At 37.9% G+C, this 20,188-nt stretch overlaps 1 protein-coding gene across 2 annotated transcripts in view; it reads left to right on the forward strand.

Moving 5' to 3' along the window:
• PRKCI (protein kinase C iota) overlaps nucleotides 1-20,188 on the forward strand; it is an 80,988-nt gene that overhangs the window by 22,812 nt on the left and 37,988 nt on the right. For both annotated transcript variants that reach the window (XM_007197524.2, XM_057545496.1), the window contains exons 3-4: nucleotides 16,487-16,576; nucleotides 18,258-18,308. In XM_007197524.2, coding sequence (XP_007197586.1) covers nucleotides 16,487-16,576; nucleotides 18,258-18,308 — 141 coding nt within the window. The remainder of the gene's footprint in view (nucleotides 1-16,486; nucleotides 16,577-18,257; nucleotides 18,309-20,188) is intronic.

Below are 20,188 nucleotides of genomic sequence, written 5' to 3' on the forward strand. Positions count from 1 at the left end.
CACCAGGATATTCCCCATATCAGTGCATGTAGATTTATCTCGTTCCTCTTAAAGGCTATGTAGTATTATATAACAATGTTGTACCATAACTTATTTAACTAATCCCCTTTTGATGGATATTTGGATAGTTTGCAGTTTGTCAAAAATACTGGTGCAGGGAATATCTTTGTGCATGTATTTTGGGGACACTTGTACTATATTATTTGTAAATTCCCTGAAATGGAATGTGTCCTTGATGATAGGTGGTACCAAATTGACCTCCAAAAATATTGTACCCCTTGTTATACTTTTACCAATAGCATTTGTGAATTCCTTTTTTTTTTTTTTACACCCTGTAAAGGACTATGTGAGGGAAACAGTTGAAAATATAGGTGACTTGCAGAGTGGGAGAGGGTATTATTTGGATATAGTTCTTTAATTCACGTCCTGTTGACTCTAGTAGGTGAGTTTCATGGAAATTTCAAATGAGTATAAACTTTCTTTGCCATAAAGAGCATGGAGTGTTTCTGGATTCTGGGAGGTGAAGCTTCTTCCTGACTTGCATTATAAAATCTGATTTGATCATGGGGGGAAAAGTCGAGTGCCAAGATGCAACAAAACCATACTTAGGATGGCAAGAAACGTATTTCTCTGATGTGATGTTTTCCAAACATCTTCAGTCTGGTGTAATTTTAGCTGGTATGTTAAGAACTAAAATAGTAAATCATTCTTCATACTTTTTTTTAATCCCCAGCACTATGCACTGATAGCGGTAATCATGTCAGAAAGAAACAGTGAGGGAAAACTTTTTGACTGAATGTATATTCAGTGTAACTTCAGTTATTTAGATAGCAGTATCGTGACTCCAAACCTGAAAATTCAAAAATGAAAATCAACATCAATAAGAAAGAAAATCCGAGCACCTCTGAGCAGATCTTGTTTTGTAACTGGTATTTTCCTTCTGCTTGGAGAACTTCCTTTAACATTTCTGCAGTGGAGGTTTGCTGGTAATGAATTCTTTTCGCTTTTCCGTATCTTTACTTCTCCTCTGAAAATAGCTTTATTGAGGTATAATTAACATACAATAAACTGTACATATTGTAAGTATACTATTTGATGAAGTTTGACACCCAGGAAGCCATCACCACAAGCAAGGTAGAGAACATATCTATGACCCCTGAATGTTTCCTTCTGCTTTGCAATTCCTCACTCCTGCTCCTCCGTTCCGGGCAACTACTGATCTGCTTTCTGTCCCTATAGATTAGTTTGCATTTTTGGTCTGGCTTCTTTCACTCAGCATAATTATTGATACATGTTTTGTGTGTATCAGTAGGTTTTTTTTTGTTGCTGAGTGGTATTCCATCATGTGGATGTACCACAATTTGTTTATCTGTTCATCTGTTGATGGACATTGAGTTTGTTTCTAGTTTTGGGCTATTATAAATAAAGGTGCTGTGGCAATCACATACAAGTCTTTGTATGAATATATATTTCCTTTTCTCTTGGGTAAATACTTAGAGGTGGAATGGCTAGATCATATGGTAGGTATATATGCTTTTTTTTTTAGTGAAACAGGAAAAAAAAAATTTGAGGAGATGAGATATGGGGTACTGCAGTCCAGGCATGTTCTCAGGCAGATGGTTTTTAGAAAGGAGTTTATATGGAAGTTGAGGAGATGGATACCTTTAAAAAACTGTCTGTGCCTGGTAGTCCCTGGAAAGTCTTTCTGTACTCCCAGCGGGTAGAGGACCCCACGAGAAGATAGCTAACTTTAAGAAGTCCCCAAGCACTTCTCTTAGCTCTGGCCTCTGCCCCAGCTCCATGCCCCAGACATTCTGCCTAGTAAATTCTGGCTGCTATCATTTATATACCAGGCTGTGGTGATGCCTGAAAGGCAAAAGGATCAGACTGGGGCCCACCTGGGAGAAACCCCTTGCAGTGGTGGGGTGGGGATGTGTTGAGAGGTGAAGCAAGAGAGACCATAGGAGTCCAGCAGGGCACCAGGGCTCTCAGACATGCTCTCAAGCATGCTCTGGTCTCTGCGAAGTTCTGTCCTTCTTGCTGGCAACCCCATCTCCAGCTGCATTGTCTTCCTTCCCTCTGTAAGAGCCAACTACTACCATAGAATAAGTTTATAGTCTAAACTGTCTTCGCACTCCTATCCCTCCACCCCCAAGCAACCACTAATCTGTCACTTTTTATATGTATACATGACAAAGTATAGTGTTTTTATGTGCTTTTATTTATTTTAGTTTAGTTTTTTGGCCATGCTATGCGGGTTGAGGGATTTTAGTTCCCTGACCAGGGATTGAACCCCGGGCCCACTGCAGTGAAAGCGCTGAGTCCTAACCACTGGACCGCTGGGGAATTCCCTTTATGTGCTTTTAAATTTATATCAGTGGCATTATTCAGCACATATTTTGAAACTTCCCTTTTTTTTTTTTTTTTTTTAAACTGGGCCTTATGTCTTGAGGTTTATTCATGTAGGTGGAGAACTAGTATATTCCTTTTTTAAAATTCTTTTTAAAAAAATTGTCGTAAACTATACATAACACAAAATTTTACCATGTTAACCTCTTTTTAAAAAAAATATTTATTTATTTATTTGCTGTGTGCGGTCTTAGTTGCGGCAGGCAGGCTCCACAGTTGCGGCTCATGGGCTCCTTAGTTAGGGCTCGCGGGCTCCTTAGTTGTGGCACGTGGGCTTCTTAGTTGCAGCATGCAAACTCTTAGTTGTGGCATGCATGCGGGATCTAGTTCCCCAACAAGGGATCGAACCCAGGCCCCCTGCACTGGGAGCGCGGAATCTTATCCACTGCGCCACCAGGGAAGTCCCCATTTTAGCCTTTTTAAAGTGTACAATTCAGTGACATTTAAGCACATTCAGAATGTCATGCAACCATCCTCACTACCCATTTCCAGAACTTTTTATCATCTCAAACAAAAACTCTGTACCCATCAAACAATAACTCCCCTCCTCCAGCTCCTCCAGCTCCATTCCCACTCCTCCAGCTCCTGGTAACCTCACTTAACACTTTCTGTCTCTATGAATTTGCCTTTCTGTCTCTATGAATTTGTCTGTGAATTTGCCTATAAGTCACCTTTGTTTTTTTGCTTTTTTTTTGGTTTGTTTTTTGGTTTTGGTTTTGGTTTTTTTTGGCCACACCGCACAGCTTGTGGGATCTTAGTTCCCCAACCAGTGATTGAACCCAGGCCCAGGGCAGTGAGAGTGTAGAGTCCTAACCACTGGACTGCCAGGGAATTCCTGAGGTCATCTTTGTTTTTGAAAGATAATTTTGCTGGGTAAATAATTATAGGTTGATAATTTTTTTTCATTCAGTACACTGTTTTGTACTGCATTGTTTCTGATGCAGAATCTGCTGTCATCTTTACCTTTGTTTCTCTTATGTAATGTGTCTCTTTGGCTGCTTTTAAGATTTTTCTCTTTGTCACTGGATAAAGCAATTTGATAATGATGGACCTTAGTTCAGTTTTCTTCATGTTTCTTGTCTTGAGATTTGTTGATCTACTTGGATCCATGGGTTTATAGTTTTCATCAAATTTGGAAAAATTTTGGCCATTATCTCTTCAAATACTGTTTTCTGTCACCAGATTCCTCTTTCAGGGACTCCAGTTACATGTATATTAGGCTTCTCAAACTTGTCATAAAGCTCACTAACTCTCTGTTCTTTTATTTTTTTCCTTTTTCAGTCTTTTCCTCTGCATTTCATTTTGTATAGTTTTATAGCTATGTTTTCAAGTTCACTAATCTTTTCTCCTGCAATGTCTAATCTGCCATGAATTCCCTCTAGAGTATTTTTCACTTCAGAAATTGTAGCATTTTATCTAGACATTAAATCTGGGTCTTTTAAAATATCTTCCATGTTTACTTAACATGCTCAATACCCATAGCTTCTGAACATATTGGATATAATTATAACTCTTTTAATGTCCATGTTTACAAGTTCTTATATTGGTGTCAGTTCGGGGTCAGTTTCCATTGATTGATCTTTCTCCTGTTATGGGTCATATTTTCCTGCTTCTTCACATGCCTGCTTATAGTTTATTGGATTCTGGACATTTTGACTTTTGCCTTATTGGATGTTGAATATATTTGTATTTGTATAGATATTTTTGAGCTTTGTTCTGGGATGCTCAAAAATAGTAACTTAAATAACCATTTAAGTTACTTGGAAACAGTTGATCCTTCATTGCTTGATTTCCAATATCTTGAACCATTTTTTTTTCATTTATTTTGTCTAGTTTTTCTGTTGTTTTAGGAGGAGGGTTAAATCCAGTTCCTGTTAGTTTATCTTCTCCAGAAGTGGAAGTTGAGGATGGGCAGCTTGATAGGCTAGCACATGCTTCTGTAACCACTGATTTCCACCTCCCAGAAAAAGGAAGCAAGAAGCCCGAAGTCTATTACTATCTGTTATGGGACCTAATATTGAAAGGATGACCACCTAAATACCATATTATTCTTGGAAAATTTTTGCAAATCTACATTTTAAGCAATGCAACCCTTTAGGGAGTGCTGTGACTTTCAGAAGTGGCATACAGTGTCTTGAACCCAGTATTCAGAGGCAGGGTGGCAGTAGGAAGGTCTTGGTGGGAGCAGAGAGTGAATCTATAAATCTGTGGCAGGCTCAAAGATCAGGAAGATCTATCATCTATCTATCATCTATCAGGAAGGTGCTGTCTCAGGCAAATATTAAACGTTGCCAACTTTGGTTTCAGGCTATGTTGATTCTTTCAAATGTGGGGCACTGAATTCAGCCATATGCTAAAGTACCTAATATAACTAGTGTTATATATGTGTGTCATGTTCAGCACCTTGTGAAGTTATCTCATAAATAATTGGATCTTGCATATTTACCAAATGCTTTGAGGTCCACTGCTCTAATTTCTTTGTTTTTATAGGTGAAAAGAAAATGTAAATGCATTGAAAAAAGAGCAGGCCTGCTGGTTAATATACAGATTTCATTACCTTTAAATTCGTTGAACTGAGCAGATCTCACTCTGGGTGTATGCCTTTTTTAGGATATGAATTTGGACTTTAGTAATTGAGTGGGCTTTGAAACATAGCTTTCTGTCTCATTTTTGTTTCATGATGACTCTACATGGAATGTTCTGCTTCTGAGTTATGTGTCCTGCTTTATCAGGCATTAAGCAGTTGGCCTGAAAAGATAATACCTGAACCAAAGACATTCAGTCCAATAAAAACAAAACAGATTTGAGTATACGCAATGTCAGTGATTAACTTTACTTTCACACTTCCTTGTGGTTTTTCAAAAGCATCAATCTCTAGGTATATACTGAAAGCAGATACTTGACCTAGCTTAGGTTTCAACCAACAGCAAGCAGATGCTGGCCTGGCAAAAAGACAATATCTAGCAAAAGAGAGAAATTCATTTTTTAAAATATGGTTATTACGATACCTTTAACACTGGTTAATTCCACTCATGGCTTTTAATCTAAGTGCAATATTAAAAGCCACACCTGTAATGAACCAAGCATACTATGAGTCACTTTAAATATATGATCTTTAGTTTTGCCATTATCTTTGCAATGTAGGTAATATAGCCCTTGTTTTAACATAGGAGAAAATTGTGATGGGATCTGGAGCCTGGGAGAGAACCTGTATGTAAGGTACTGCAGGACACCTCTTTGGGAGATTTTTGATGCTCCTTTTTAAAGTCCTGACTCAGGCATTTCCTAAGAACGTAATTTATTTTATATGACATTTATCTAGATGATATACAGCTTGTAATGTCTGGCTGATTTTTCCTTTGCTCCAGGAGCATGTAACCATCTAATTAGGTTGATATGAGTTGAGAATACAACATTTTTCTCCAACACACAACTCCTTAAAGTCTTTTCTAGACCTTTGATATCTTGTATATGCCAGTTAAGAATTTAATACTAAGTTAGTTTTTAAAGTTATAAAGAAAACTTCAAAAACTGCATCCATAATCCTATCATCCTGATGCAGAATTGTGTTTATTTTTCATAGAGACTTGTAATCTTTTCAATGATCTTTTCTTAATTTAGTTGTTCATTTTATATGTATTTTGAATGTTTCCTTTGTGTTGTTTTGTGTTTATTTCTGAAGTTCCTTTTTTGTTTTTCTGTTTTATTTATTTATTTATTTAGGCTGTGCCAGGTCTTAGTTGTGGCATGAGGGATCTTTAGTTGTGGCATGCAGACTCCTTTTTTTTTCTTAAAGATTTATTTATTGTTTATTTTTCACTGCGTCAGGTCTTAGTTGCGGCACGCGGGATCTTCCGTTGCGGTGCACAGGCTCTTCATTGTGGTGTGTGGGCTTCTCTCTAGTTGTGGCATGCAGGTTTTCTCTCTCTAGTTGTGGCACATGAGCTCCAGGATGCATGGGCTCTGTAGTTTGTGGCACATAGGCTCTAGTTGAGGCGTGCGAGCTCAGTAGTTGTGGCATGCAGGCTTAGTTGCCCCGCGGCATGTGGGATCTTAGTTCCCTGACCAGGGATCGAACCCACGTCCCCTGCATCGTAAGGCAGATTCTTTAGCAGTGGACCACCAGGGAAGTCCCATGTGGACTTCTTAGTTGTGGCACGTGGACTTCTTAGTTGCAGCATGTGGACTCTTAGTTGTGGCATGTGAGCTTCTTAGTTGCGGCATGCATGCGGGATCTAGTTCCCTGACCAGGAATTGAACCAGGACCCCCTGCATTGGGAGTACTGAGTCTTACCACTGGACCACAGGGAAGTCCCTGAAGTTCCTTTTTGTTAAGATACTCCCAGTCCATTACAGATAGCATTTACTCAATTTTTGTCTCATCTCTTCTTTTTTCTGCAAATAAGGAAATCAGGGGCCATCTTAAAGAAGTGGTTTACCTGAGGTTGCTCAGAAAGTGAGGTCGTTAAGGTTTGGGTTTTTTTAATTCATACTACTGCAGTAAAATCATCCTAACTGCAGAAGCCACTTGAACTGTGGAAGTCATAGTTTGCTGGGTGTTGAATTTGGTTCTATCTTATAAGTTTTTTTGGAAATTTTTGTAGAAATAGGCCATTAGGACATTGAAAGCAGCTAGTGAGTCTAGAGAAAATTGGATTTAGCGTTTAAATTTTTTAAAAATCAAGATGCTTATAAGGCATTCATTGATATCATTCATGTGTGAGATATATATATATATAGAGAGAGAGAGAAAGAGACAGAGAGAGAGAGAGAATGATATAATATTTCTCATTGTTTAGAAAACAGTCTGAGGTGAGCTTAAATGTATTTGCCAGCATGGACTCAGGTCCCTCATCTGGAAAATTAGAAATGAAACATTCATTATATTTCAGATTCATTCTGTTCCTAGAATTCTTTGACTGTTTCATTCTTTGGAATTAATTTAGTCAACTGGCTTGTTTTTCTTTTTTTTTAAGCTGGCTTATTTTTCTAACTGGAAGAGTAATTTGCACACTTATTGAAATGTGAAATTTTCATTATTCTTTTTTATGTTGCTTTTCTATTTTTAAACTTTGGCCTGCACTTAAATATACTTCTATAGAAGCGAAAGTTATTCTTTAAAACCTATGTCAAAAAGTAGAGTGTAATTATGTGACTTACACTTTCATGTGTGTGGCAATTTGGGAGAAATTTGCATAACTGAGAAAGTGAGTCTGTATAAAAGAATTGCTTTATTTCTTTGAGGCAAGTTAAAACAGGCTTTGCTTTTGGGCTGGAATATTACTTTGTTATCGAACTCACTTTTATAAAAATGCTGCACTAAATATTTTTAAATAGCTTTATTGAGATATAATTTATCATTTAAAGTGTACAATTCAGTGGTTTTTAGTATATTTGTGCAGAGAGTGTACAACCATCACCACAATCAATTTTACAACATTTTCATCGCTCAAAAAAGAAACCCCATGCTCATTAGCAGTTACTCTCTATTTCCCCCAAGCTCCTTCCCCCACTGTCCCCAGACCTAGGTAACCACTTATCTAGTTCTTGTTTCTATAGATTTGCCTAATCTAGACATGATGTATAAAGTATCAATACTTAATCCTTTTTTAATGGTTAATAGTCCATTGTATGGATACCACATTTTATTTACCCATCCATTCATCAATTGATAGACATTTGGGTTGTTTTCCACTTTGTGGCTATTATGAGTAACGTTTCTATGAACATTTGGTTACAACTTTTTGTGTGAACATATGTTTTCATATCTCTTGGATATATATCTAGGACTGGAATTGCTGGGTCATATGGTAACAAATGTTCAACTTTTTGAGGAGCTACCAGACTGTTTTTCAAAGCAGCAGCACCATTTTACATTCCCACTAACAGTGTTTGAGGATTCCAGTTTCTCTGCATCCTCACCAGCACCTGTTATTATCAGTGTGCTGAGTGTTGATCTAAAAATGGTATATCTGGGACTTCCCCGGTGGCGCAGTGGATAAGACTCTGCGTTCCCAACGCAGGGGGCCTGGGTTCAATCCCTGGTCAGGGAACTAGATCCCACATGCATGCCTCAACTAAGAGTTCACATGCCGCAACTAAGAGTTCGTGTGCTGCAACTAAGGAGCCCATATGCCACAACTAAGGAGCCCTGGAGCTGCAACTAAGGAGCCTGCCTGCCGCAACTAAGACCCGGTGCAACCAAATAAATATTAAATAAATAAATAAATAAAAATGCTATATCTATGCAATCTGGTTGAATCATATTGACCTATTTTTCAACTAGTCTCTTAAGATATCAGCAACACTAAGACAAATATAAAGTTAGTGTATGAGAGAACGAATAGCTTTCCTTTATAAAGGTAATACTCAGTCAGAAAGTATATTGGAAGAAAAGATTTCATCCATGTAATAACATAAATTTTTTTTTTTCAAATCTAGGAATAAACTTTAAAGAAATGCATAGAAACCATGTAAAGAAAACTTAAAAAAAACCCCACATAAGTATACATATAGCTGATTCACTTTGTTGTACAGCAGAAACTAACACAATGTTGTAAAGCAATTATAATCCAATAAAGATGTTAAAAAAAAACCCAAAAACAATTGGGTGCCATAAATAAAACCTGAATAATGGGTTAGGGAGAAGGAACGTATAAAAAGTAAACTCCCTATAGATCAATCTGTAAAGAGCACAGTTCCCCCCAAAAATTCTAATAGGGTTTTTTAAAAACTGGCAATTTCATCTGGAAAAATAAATGCTCAAGAATAAATGGGGGGACTTCCCTGGTGGTGCAGCGGTTAAAGAGTCCGCCTATCAATGCAGGGGACATGGGTTCAATCCCTGGTCCTGGAAGATCCCACATGTCGCGGAGCAACTAAGCCATCTGCCACAACTACTGAGCCTGCGCTGTACAGCGTGCGACCCACAACTACTGAGCCTGCGTGCCACAACTACTGAAGCCCGCACGCCTAGAACCCATGATCCGCAACAAGAGAAGCCACAGCAATGAGAAGCCCGCACACCACCACGAAGAGTAGCCCCCGCTCGCCGCAACTAGAGAAAGCCTGCATAGCAACGAAGACCCAATGCAGCCAAAAATAAATAAATTAATTAATTTTAAAAAAAGAATAAATGGGAAAATTCTGAAAAAGGAAATGTAAAGACGGAAGACTTTTCCTAATTCTTTATATTGAGAAACATCATAATCACAGATATAGAAGTAATAACTGAGAGAAAATATTCACAACATTTACAAAGGATTGCTTATCTCTAATATAAGATAATTAAGTCAAAAAGAAATAGATGAAGAATCTACTTAAAAAGGTGCAAATAGCTAATTCATAAATGACCAAAAAAGCTCAGGGATCACTAATAATTAAAGAAACAAAGATTTTAAAATAAGACATCGGTTTTCACCTATCAGATTAGAAAATAGTTAAAATTTAATCAGTACCTGTAGGGGTTAGGAAAAACACACTGTTGGTTGAGTGTGTATGTCATAACCTTTTTGGAGTTACTATCCAAATTTTGAAATAATTGTAAAAATTTTAAATGGGCACACTTTGAGCCAGTCATTTCTATTTCTATGAAATTATCATGAGAAATTATTCAAGCACAAATATTTCAGTTCAAGAATATTTACTATATTATTCACTAATAAATAAGGACTGAAGTACTGATACATGCTACAACTTAGATGAACCTTGAAAGCATTCTAAGCAAAAAAAATCTAGACATAAAAGACCACATATTGTGTGATTCCATTTATATGAAATGTCCAGAAAAGGCAAATCTGTAGAGACTGAAAATAATCAGTGGTTGCCTAGGTCTGACAGTGGAAGGAGAGGTTGGGGGGAAATGGGGAGTGACTGCTAATTGGAAGGGTTTTTTTTGAGGAGGGGTTATGAAAATGTTCTAAAATTGATTATGGTGGTAGTTGCACAGCTCTGTGAATGTACTAACAACCACTGAACTGTACACTTCAAATGGGTAAATTGAATGCTGTGTGAATTGTATCTCAATAAAGCTGTTATTAAAAATTAGTAGGTTATATCTAGCATTTTTTTTAAAATGTGAAACATTACCCCCTCAAGTAAAGCTTTTCAGAAGAGGTGGCATTTGTTCTGGGTCTTGTAAGATACACAGGATTTCAAGATTCAACTTGAAAGGTGGCAGGAAGGTGTTTGTAACATAACAAATCACCTCAAAGCCTAGTGGCTTTAAAAAAAACCCACCTTTCTATTTTATAGTCTTTTTACACTTCTGTGAGTTGATTGGCTCTGCTGGTCTCACTTGAGGTCTCTCATGCAGTAGCAATTGGATGGCAGCTGGGTCTGGAGTCACGTGGAGGCTCACCTGGGATGCTAGCATAGTAGGTTCTCTTTCTCTCTCTGTGTAGTCTCAGGGCTTCTGCTCTCAGAGGCAGCTGAACTTCTTACATGGTGACTTAGGGCTCCCAAAAGCACAAAAAGCAAAAGATGCCAGATGTTTATAAGATGGAAGCCTAGAACTGGCATAGCACCACTTTGTGGCTTTTTCTTAGTTAATATAGTGATAGAGCCAGTCCAACCATCACCACCATCCATCTCCAGAACTTTCTCATCTTCCCAAACTGAAACTCTTTACCTATGAATTTTACCCTATAAAGTTACTCTTTACCCAATAAATCCTCGTTCTCCTCTCTCCCCCAGCAAATGGCAACCACCATTCTACCTTGTTTCTGTGAATTTTACTACTCTAGGTACCTTACTGAAGTAGAATCATACAATATTTGTCCTTTAGTAACTGGCTTGTTTCACTTACCATAATGTCTTCAAGGTTCCTTCATGTTGTAGCATGTGTCAAAATTTGCTTCCTCTTTTTTTCTATTTTATATATACTAGTGTATATCTGTTAATCCCAAACTCCTAATGTATCCCTCACCCATCCCTTCCCCTTTGGTAACCATAAGATTGTTTTCTTTTTTTTTTTTTGACTGCGTTGGGTCTTCATTGCCACATGCACTTTCCTTAGTTGCGGCGAGCGGGGGCTGCTCATCGTTGCCATGCGGGGGCTTCTCATTTTGGTGGCTTCTCTTGTTGCAGAACGTGGGCTCCAGGCGTGCAGGCTTCAGTAGTTGTGGCGCATGGGCTTGGTTGCTTTGCGGCATGTGGAATCCTCCGGACCAGGGGTCGAACCCATGTCCTCTGCATTGGCAGGTGGATTCTTAACCACTGCGCCACCAGGAAAGCCCCGTAAGATTGTTTTCTATGTCTGTGAGTCTATCTCTGTTTTGTAAATAAGTTCATTTGTATCATTTTTTCAGATTCCATAAATAAGTGATATCATATGATATTTGTCTTTCTCTGTCTGACTTCACTTAGTGTGATAACCTCTAGGTCCATCTATGTTGCTGCAAATGACATTATTTCATTCTTTTTTATGGCTGAGTAATATTCCTTTGTATATACATATACCACATCTTCTTTATCCATTCTTCTGTCGATGGACACATAGGTTGCTTCCATATCTTGGCTGTTGTAAATAGTGCTGCAGTGAGCACTGGGGTGCATACATCTTTTTGAATTAGAGTTTTCATCTTTTCTAGATATATGCCCAAGAGTGGGATTGCTAGATCATATGATGACTCTATTTTTAGTTTTTTGAGGAACCTCCATACTGTTTTCCATAGTGGCTGCACCAATTTACATTCCTACCAACAGTGTAGGAGGGTTCCCCTTTCTCCACACCCTCTCCAGCATTTATTGTTTGTAGACTTTTTGATGATGGCCATTTTGACTGGTGTGAGGTGATACCTCATTGTAGTTTTGATTTGCATTTCTCTGATAATTAGCAATGCTGAGCATCTTTTCATGCGCCTGTTGGCCAGCAGTATGTCTTCTTTGGAGAAACATCTGTTTAGGTCTTATGCCCACTTTTTTTTAATACATAAATTTATTTATTTATTTATTTATTTATTTATTTATTTATTTATGGCTGCGTTGGGTCTTCATTGCTGCGTGCGGGCTTTCTCTAGTTGCAGCAAGTGGAGCCTACTCTTTGTGGTGCGCAGGCATCTCATTGTGGTGGCTTCTCTTATTGCTGAGCGTGGGCTCTAGGCGCGTGGGCTTCAGTAGGTGTGGCACGCAGGCTCAGTAGTTGTGGCCCATGGGGTCTAGAGTGCAGACTCAGTAGTTGTGGCGCACGGGCTTAGTTGCTCTGCAGCATGTGAGATCTTCCCAGACCAGGGCTGGCACCCGTGTCCCCTGCATTGGCAGATGGATTCTTAACACTGCGCCACCAAGGAAGTCCCTTCTGCCCATTTTTTGATTGGGTTATTTGTTTTTTTGATATTGAGTTGTATGAGCTGTTTATATACACCTTCCTTTTTAAGACTAAATAATACGTCTTTTGTATGTACAGTCATCCCTTGGTGTCCACAGGAGATTGGTTCTAGAGCCTCCCAGGGATACCAAAATCTGGTTATGCTCAAATCCCTTAAATAAAATGGTGTAGTATTTGCATGTAACCTACACACATTCTTCCATATCCTTTAAATCATCTATAGATTACCTATAATACCTAATGCATTGTAAATGCTATGCAAATAGTTGCCAGTGCATGGCAAATTCCAGTTTTAGTTTTTTTTGAACTTTCTGGAATTGTTTTTTCAAATATTTTTGATCCAAGGTTGATTGAATCCACAGATTCAGAACCTATAGATATGGAAGGCCAACTGTATATACCACATTTTGTTTATCCATTCATCTGTTGTTGGACACTTAGGTTGCTTCTACCTTTTGGCTGTTGTGAATAGTGCTGCTATGAACATGGGTGTACAAATATCTTTTGGAGTCTTTGCTTTTAGTTCTTTGGAAGTATACCCAGAAGTGGAATTGCTGGATAATATGGTAATTATATGTTTTATTTTTTGAGGTTGCTACATCATTGTACATTCCCACCATCAATGCACAAGGGTTCCAGTTTCTCCACATCCTTGCCAGCACTTGTTATTGTCTGTGAGTGTTTGTGTGTGTTTTACAAAACCTTATGGGTTTGAAGTGGTATCTCATTGATTTGCATTTTCCTAATGATTAGTGGTGTTGAACCTCTTTTCATGTGCTTATTGGCTATTTGTATATCTTCTTTGGAGAAATATCCTTTGCTCATGTATTTATTTTTGTCATTGTAGAGTTGTAGGAGTTCTTTATATATTTTGAGTATTAATCCCTTACCAGATGTATAATTTGCAAATATTTCCTCCAATAGGTTGTCTTTTCACTGTGCTGATAGTGTCCTTTTACACACAAAAGGTTTTAATTTTGATGTAGACCAATGTATTATTTTTTTTCTTACTTGTGCTTTTGGTGTCACATCCAAGAAATTGTTGCCAAACCCAATGTCATGAAGCTTTCTCCCTGTGTTTTCCCCCAATAGTTTTGTAGTTTTAGCTCTTGCATTTAGGTCTTTGATCCATTTTGATTTAATTTTTATTTATTATATAAGATAAAGGTTCAACTTTATTCTTTTGTATATGGTTATGTTTGGATATTTTATAGCGAATTTTTGTTAGTTTATATAGGTTTATAATGGTATTATGATTATATTAAGGAATTTTTATCTAGCGTTATAGGGATTTGCTCAGAATGACATGGTGGAGGAGGATAAGTGAGTGAGTCCACAGGTGAAACAGGATTTTGTAATATGTTTGAAAATTTCCAAAATAAGAAGTTAAAAGAAGAGTTGGGGGCTTCCCTGGCGGCACAGTGGATAAGCTTCCACCTGCCAATGCAGGGGACACAAGTTCGATCCCTGGTCCAGGAGATCCCACATGCCACAGAGCAACTAAGCCTGTGCTCCACAACTACTGAGCCTGCTCTCTAGAGCCCGTGTGCCATAACTACCGAGCCCGCGCTCCACGACTGCTGAAGCCCGTGTGCCTAGAGCCCATGCTCCACAACGAGAGAAGCCACCGCAAGGAGAAGCCCACGCACCACAACGAAGAGTAGCCCCTGCTCACCGTAACTAGAGAAAGCCCGCTCAGCAACTGAAGACCCAACGCAGCCAAAAATAAATAAAATTAAAAAAAAAAAAAAAGAGTTGGTAGATCTTTAAAAAAAAGAGTTGGTAGACCAGGAGAATGGTGTTTAGAAACCCAGACACAAAGTTTCTATAAATAGTCAGTGGATAACTTTGTTCGATGGTATAGCGAGGTCAACCAGAGTAAAGACAAAACATGCCATTGATTTCAGCAGCTGCTTCCTTGACGTTAGATACTGCAGTTTTAATAGTGTTTGGACTAAAACCTGATAGCAAAATTTTGAGAAATGCTTGGAAGATAGGAACATGGAGAAAGCAGGGTGGGTTCACTCTTGATAGGAAGAAAAGCTATTTCTAATAAATCTAAAAGATTATAAATCTATGATTTAAAAAATACAAAAGAAGAGTATGAAGTCAAATTTCAAAGGCCCTGTCCCTTTTTCTTCCGTTTCTTCTCACTCACCCCCTCGTTTCAGTCTGTAGTTTACTCTTGAGACTTGAGGCTACAGAATGAATGGCACCCTGGGCAGGAGAGAGGTTAGTGAGAGGGAGACTCAAACATGCCTTTGCCTGAGAAGAGCTAGTGGAAGGAAAGAAAAAATGAAGATGGAACTGGGGAGGACTAGTGGAATAACGCCCAGAGAAGATAAAGGGAAGGAGGGACTCAGTGGCCAAGTTGGAGAAAAGAACAGAGGCACTCATTTCTTTGAGTCAACAGGAAAGGAAATGACTTCACTTTTCTCTCTGAAGTAGTAGACCAAGTTCCCTGCTGAGAGTGATTGAAGTTTGGATAGGGTTGATGGCATCTCTTGGTGTAACCAGTAACCACAAGAATGAGCAAAAGAATGTCAGTGTTGAGGACCCAGCTCAGGCCCAACCGTGTCCGAAATGACTTTTTCATTGAGGAATGCCATCGTACAGGGGGACGTGCCATCTCATTGATTTCCAGGGATGACTCAGTTCACTGGCTGGTTGACTAAGGGAGATGTTTCTTCCTTGTCCTCTCTGTGTGTAAGTTTTTTTTTTTTTAATTAATTAATTAATTAATTTTGGCTGCACTGGGTCTTCGTTGCTGTGCGTGGAGCTTTCTCTAGTTGTGGCGAGCAGGGGCTACTCTTCGTTGCATTGCGCGGGCTTCTCATTGCAGTGGCTTCTCTTGTTGCGTGCAGAGCACAGGCTCTAGGCGCGCGGGCTTCAGTAGTTGTGGCATGCGGGCTCAGTAGTTGTGGCTCGCGGGCTCTAGAGCGCAGTCTCAGTAGTTGTGGCGCACGGGCTTAGTTGCTCCGAGGCACGTGGGATCTTCCCGGACCAGGGCTCGAACCCGTGTCCCCTGCATTGGCAGGCAGATTCTCAACCACTGCGCCACCAGGGAAGCCCTCTGTGTGTAAGTTTACTAAACTAGGCATTTACATTTAAAAGCAATCAAGTAGGACTGCTCTTTAGTTCAGAGTACTTTAGTAGCTATGCTTGTTTTCTGTGAGCCTCTTGAGCAGGCTCTCTGGTGAAGGAAAAATTTGACAAAATGATTAAATAGAGACCTCCTCTGATCATATTGTGGCGATTAAACCACTTTCACTTCCTCTTGTGAAGAAACAGGTAACAGAAAACTTATCCCTGGCCGTTAATCATGTTGCAGTGACAATCAAAAAAAAGAAAGAAAAAAAAAGAAACCCAGACACAGAGTTTCTATAAATAGTCAGTGGATAACTTTGTTATAACTTTTTTTGCATTGACAATCTAAAATGTGGTCAGGGTAGATTCTGTTTGCTATATTTTGAATGTAAACATCATCAAGAATTAAATGGTTTTATACATTTAAAGTTTGGTATCTGTGAACCTCATGTAATATTTTGTAGAAATAGGAGTGGAAGTTATGTTACCTACTTCAGAGAATAGAATTGTCTAAATAAATATCTCAAGTGTAGTCCTTGTCAAACATTTCTCTGTAAGTATGAAATTGTTTTTCCTCAAGATTTTATGTAGTAGAAATTGTTTACTGGTCACATGTAGAGGATTTTAAAAGTGACCTTTACTTTTCCTTTTTATATTTTTTAGGAGACCCATGTACAGTATCGTCCCAGTTGGAGTTAGAAGAAGCCTTTAGGCTTTATGAGCTAAACAAGGATTCTGAACTCTTGATTCATGGTAAAGGAGTAGTCATTTCCTACTCTTCTAGAACTATACTTCTTTAAAAACATAACCCTGTATCCTTAACCATTTAAAAACATGGTCCTGATGTCATTTTCTTAATCTGTATCCCTCATTTCTATGTAATTGTCCTTGTTCAGTAGTATCTTAAATGCTAGAGAAGACAAAATCGATCAGCTTCTTATAATCTTAGGAAATTTCTTATTTGTGTATGCCTTCTTGGGTATTAAACTGTGATCATCTCAGTGTTTTACAGCCAAGTTTTAGCATAGAATTTAAGAATTGAGAGCCCAGTAGCACCTAAATCATCCCCTTACAGTTTTGTAATGTATGCAAATGATGATTTCCAAAGGTAAGATATCTTAAATGTCCTTTCTTTTGTTTAAGGGTTAACTGTGAAACTATTTATGTAGTAATCATAGACATTAGTGTGTTAAAGGTCAGCAAGCCTGAGAGGTGGGTAGTTGTATAGAAGGAGAGACCTAAACTCAGCCATCATGTAACTGGTACATTGTAAACCTGGGTTGTAAATCTAGGTATTCTCTTTCCAAATCTGTGTTCTCATTCTGCCATGCTACCCCTCAAATTTTTTAGGTCATGTAGAATCCACTTAATATGCTTAATATAATTGCAATACATTGGCAGTATTTCACATAACATTTTTGGGAGCCTTAGGAGACTAGACCTAGGGAACTCTTTACAACTTGAAACAAATATAAATCTCCCCTCAATATAATGACTTATTTCAATACCTTGTTATTATTCCTTTGTACTTTCCTTTACAGTGTGATTTTTTTAAAAAAATAGTTTGATTTTTGTCTCCCTGCAGAATTTGACATAGTGACTCCCATGGGATTCATACTCTATTTGTTGAGATCCTGGAAGAATGTTAGAAGTCTTCCTTTGGTCATCTCTGTCTAGAATAAAACTACAGTGAATGTTTAAAGAAATTATTTGTTTTAAGCTTTATTGCTTTTTATGCTATATCAGAGATCTGTTTTCAGAAGTTAGCTTATATTTCAACTTTTAAAAATATTCCATGAACTGTGTTTCCCATACTCTGTGCTCAAAACAGTGTCCTTTTTTGTACATCACAGACTACAAAGAGTTGACTAGATGTTCATAAATGTACAAATTCATTATATTCTATCTCTTTATAAAAATGTTTTGAATTAGCATTTTTATAAATCTATAGTTCCTAAGACAATACTTACATTTTTGGATTTGGGTACTGTTTTTAATGTTAATTTATTCCTCAGTTTAGTATACATCTTTAAAAAACTATAGTGGCTTATGTTTATATTTGTATACACTTTGTAATTTTAATTCTTCATCGTAGCAAATTTGTCACTACAATGAGGATTTAAGGAAATAGTTAATGATTTCTCTAATGACCAAAAAAAAAAAAATCAATTAGTGATGTAATAAGGATTGGAATGAGTAATTTGAGCTTCTAATGCATTGTTTATGGATGTTTGCTTTCATAAGAATTTCTTTTATTATAGCCTTGGTAAAATGGGTCCCTTCCAAAAACAGTACTGACCATATGTTAAGTATCTTGTGTCAAGAGAGGGTCAGGTTTAAATTTAGATCAATTTATGTGATATTTGAATTTAAAATTCTGTGTAATTTGTATGTTTTAAATATGCTGTATTAATTTTAGTTTGTTGTTTTTCAGTATTCCCTTGTGTACCAGAACGTCCTGGAATGCCCTGTCCAGGAGAAGATAGTGAGTGTTTATATACTTCATACCTTTGAATAGAGTTATTTATGATACAGTGGCACAAGAGAAATCAGAAATAGAACTTTTAATTCATTTGACTTCTTTTCCATTCTTCAGTCTAATTTAGAGTATATTAGTAAACTGCCTAAAGTCTCTACTTTTCCCAAATCGAGATGAGGCAGTTTTAATTGTTTTTAATTTTTAAAAAACATATATTTATTTATTTATTTATTTGGTTGCGCTGGGTCTTAGTTGCGGCAGGCAGGCTCCTTAGTTGCGTCTCACCGGCTACTTAGTTGTGGCATGCAAACTCTTAGTTGCGGCATGCATGTGGGATCTGGTTCCCTGACCAGGGATTGAACCCGAGCCCCCTGCATCAGGAATGCAGAGTCTTAACCACTGTGCCACCAGGGAAGTCCCAAAATGAGGCAGTTTTTAATTACAACTTACTGACATAATTGTCTATTGTGCATTTGAAAGAAAAATTAAGTTGATTTTAAGTCCTTTCCTGTTTGTTTGTTTTTTTAAATTAATTTTATTTATTTTTGGCTGCGTTGGGTCTTTGTTGCTGTGCTCAGGCTTTTCTCTAGTTGCAGCGAGCGGGGGCTACTCTTCGTTGTGGTGCGTGGGCTTCTCATTGTGGTGGCTTCTCTTGTTGCAGAGCATGGGCTCTAGGCGCATGGGCTTCAGTAGTTGTGGCACGTGGGCTCAGTATTTGTGGCTCACGGGCTCTAGAGCACAGGTTCAGTAGTTGTGGCGCACGGGCTTAGTTGCTCCGCGGTATGTGGGATCTTCCTGGACCAGGGATCGAACCCGTGTCCCCTGCATTGGCAGACGGATTCTTAACCACTGCGCCACCAGAGAAGTCCCCATTTCCTGTTTTTTAATTTTGGAAATTTTCAAACCTATGGCGAAGTTGAAAAAACATAGAAACATTGAAAACAAAGATACCCATATATCTTTACCAAGATTCACCAATTATTAACATTTTCTATGTTTGCTTTATCTCTGTATCTGTGCACACACATGCATACATGTATATACATAACAAACACTTGTTTTATTTTTATTTATTTTTTTGTGTACCCTTTGAGAGTAAGCTGACATGACACTTCACCTCTGAATACTTTAGCACGCATCCTTAAGAATTGTTATGAAACTTTCTTTTGAATGTCTAAGCTAGTGGTTAACATTAATAAGATGAATTGAAAGAAGCAACTATTTAGTCTGATGGAATTTGAAAAAGTTTATATGTATATATTCATATATATAAATACATATGTGTATATGTATATATATTTGATATATACCATATATATACCAAATTTGAATTTGATGTATGGTATAATTTATAGGTTGTAGATATCAGGCAACTCATTTTTATTTGTGGTTTCTGCACATATCCATGACTTTAGAAGGAATAGTAGTAAATGTTTTGCTTTGTATTAAGTGAAATAGCTCTAAACTTTTAATTCTGTAACTCTTCTTGCAACTTGGTGAAAAGGAAAAATTAAAGAACTGGGTGTTTGTATATAGAGTTGAGTGAGGGCTATGTACTTTATAGGAAGGTGGGGAAACATAAGGAGTGGGTAGGCCTCTGAAGCAATAGTGAAAAATTTAGGTTTGGATTCAACTAGGAGTATTTCATTGGGTTTCCAGTGGCAGATGGATTACAGCCAGTGCAGGCTGCCTTCACAGAGGTGTTGGAGAAGCAGCTCTCCTTTGTCCAGGCCAGAGTTTTCAAAGACTTGCCATTATAGCGAATCTTGGTTGCAGAGTCCTATCTGCAAATCTATTATGGGTCTGTAGCACACTTCCCAGATAAAATGTCTTCCTACCTTTTCACTGTATTTCATGCCCACTTTCCCACTTTAAAATTTGCTGGT

This window comes from Balaenoptera acutorostrata, chromosome 4 (genome assembly GCF_949987535.1).
Source record: "Balaenoptera acutorostrata chromosome 4, mBalAcu1.1, whole genome shotgun sequence".
Lineage (NCBI taxonomy): Eukaryota > Metazoa > Chordata > Mammalia > Artiodactyla > Balaenopteridae > Balaenoptera > Balaenoptera acutorostrata.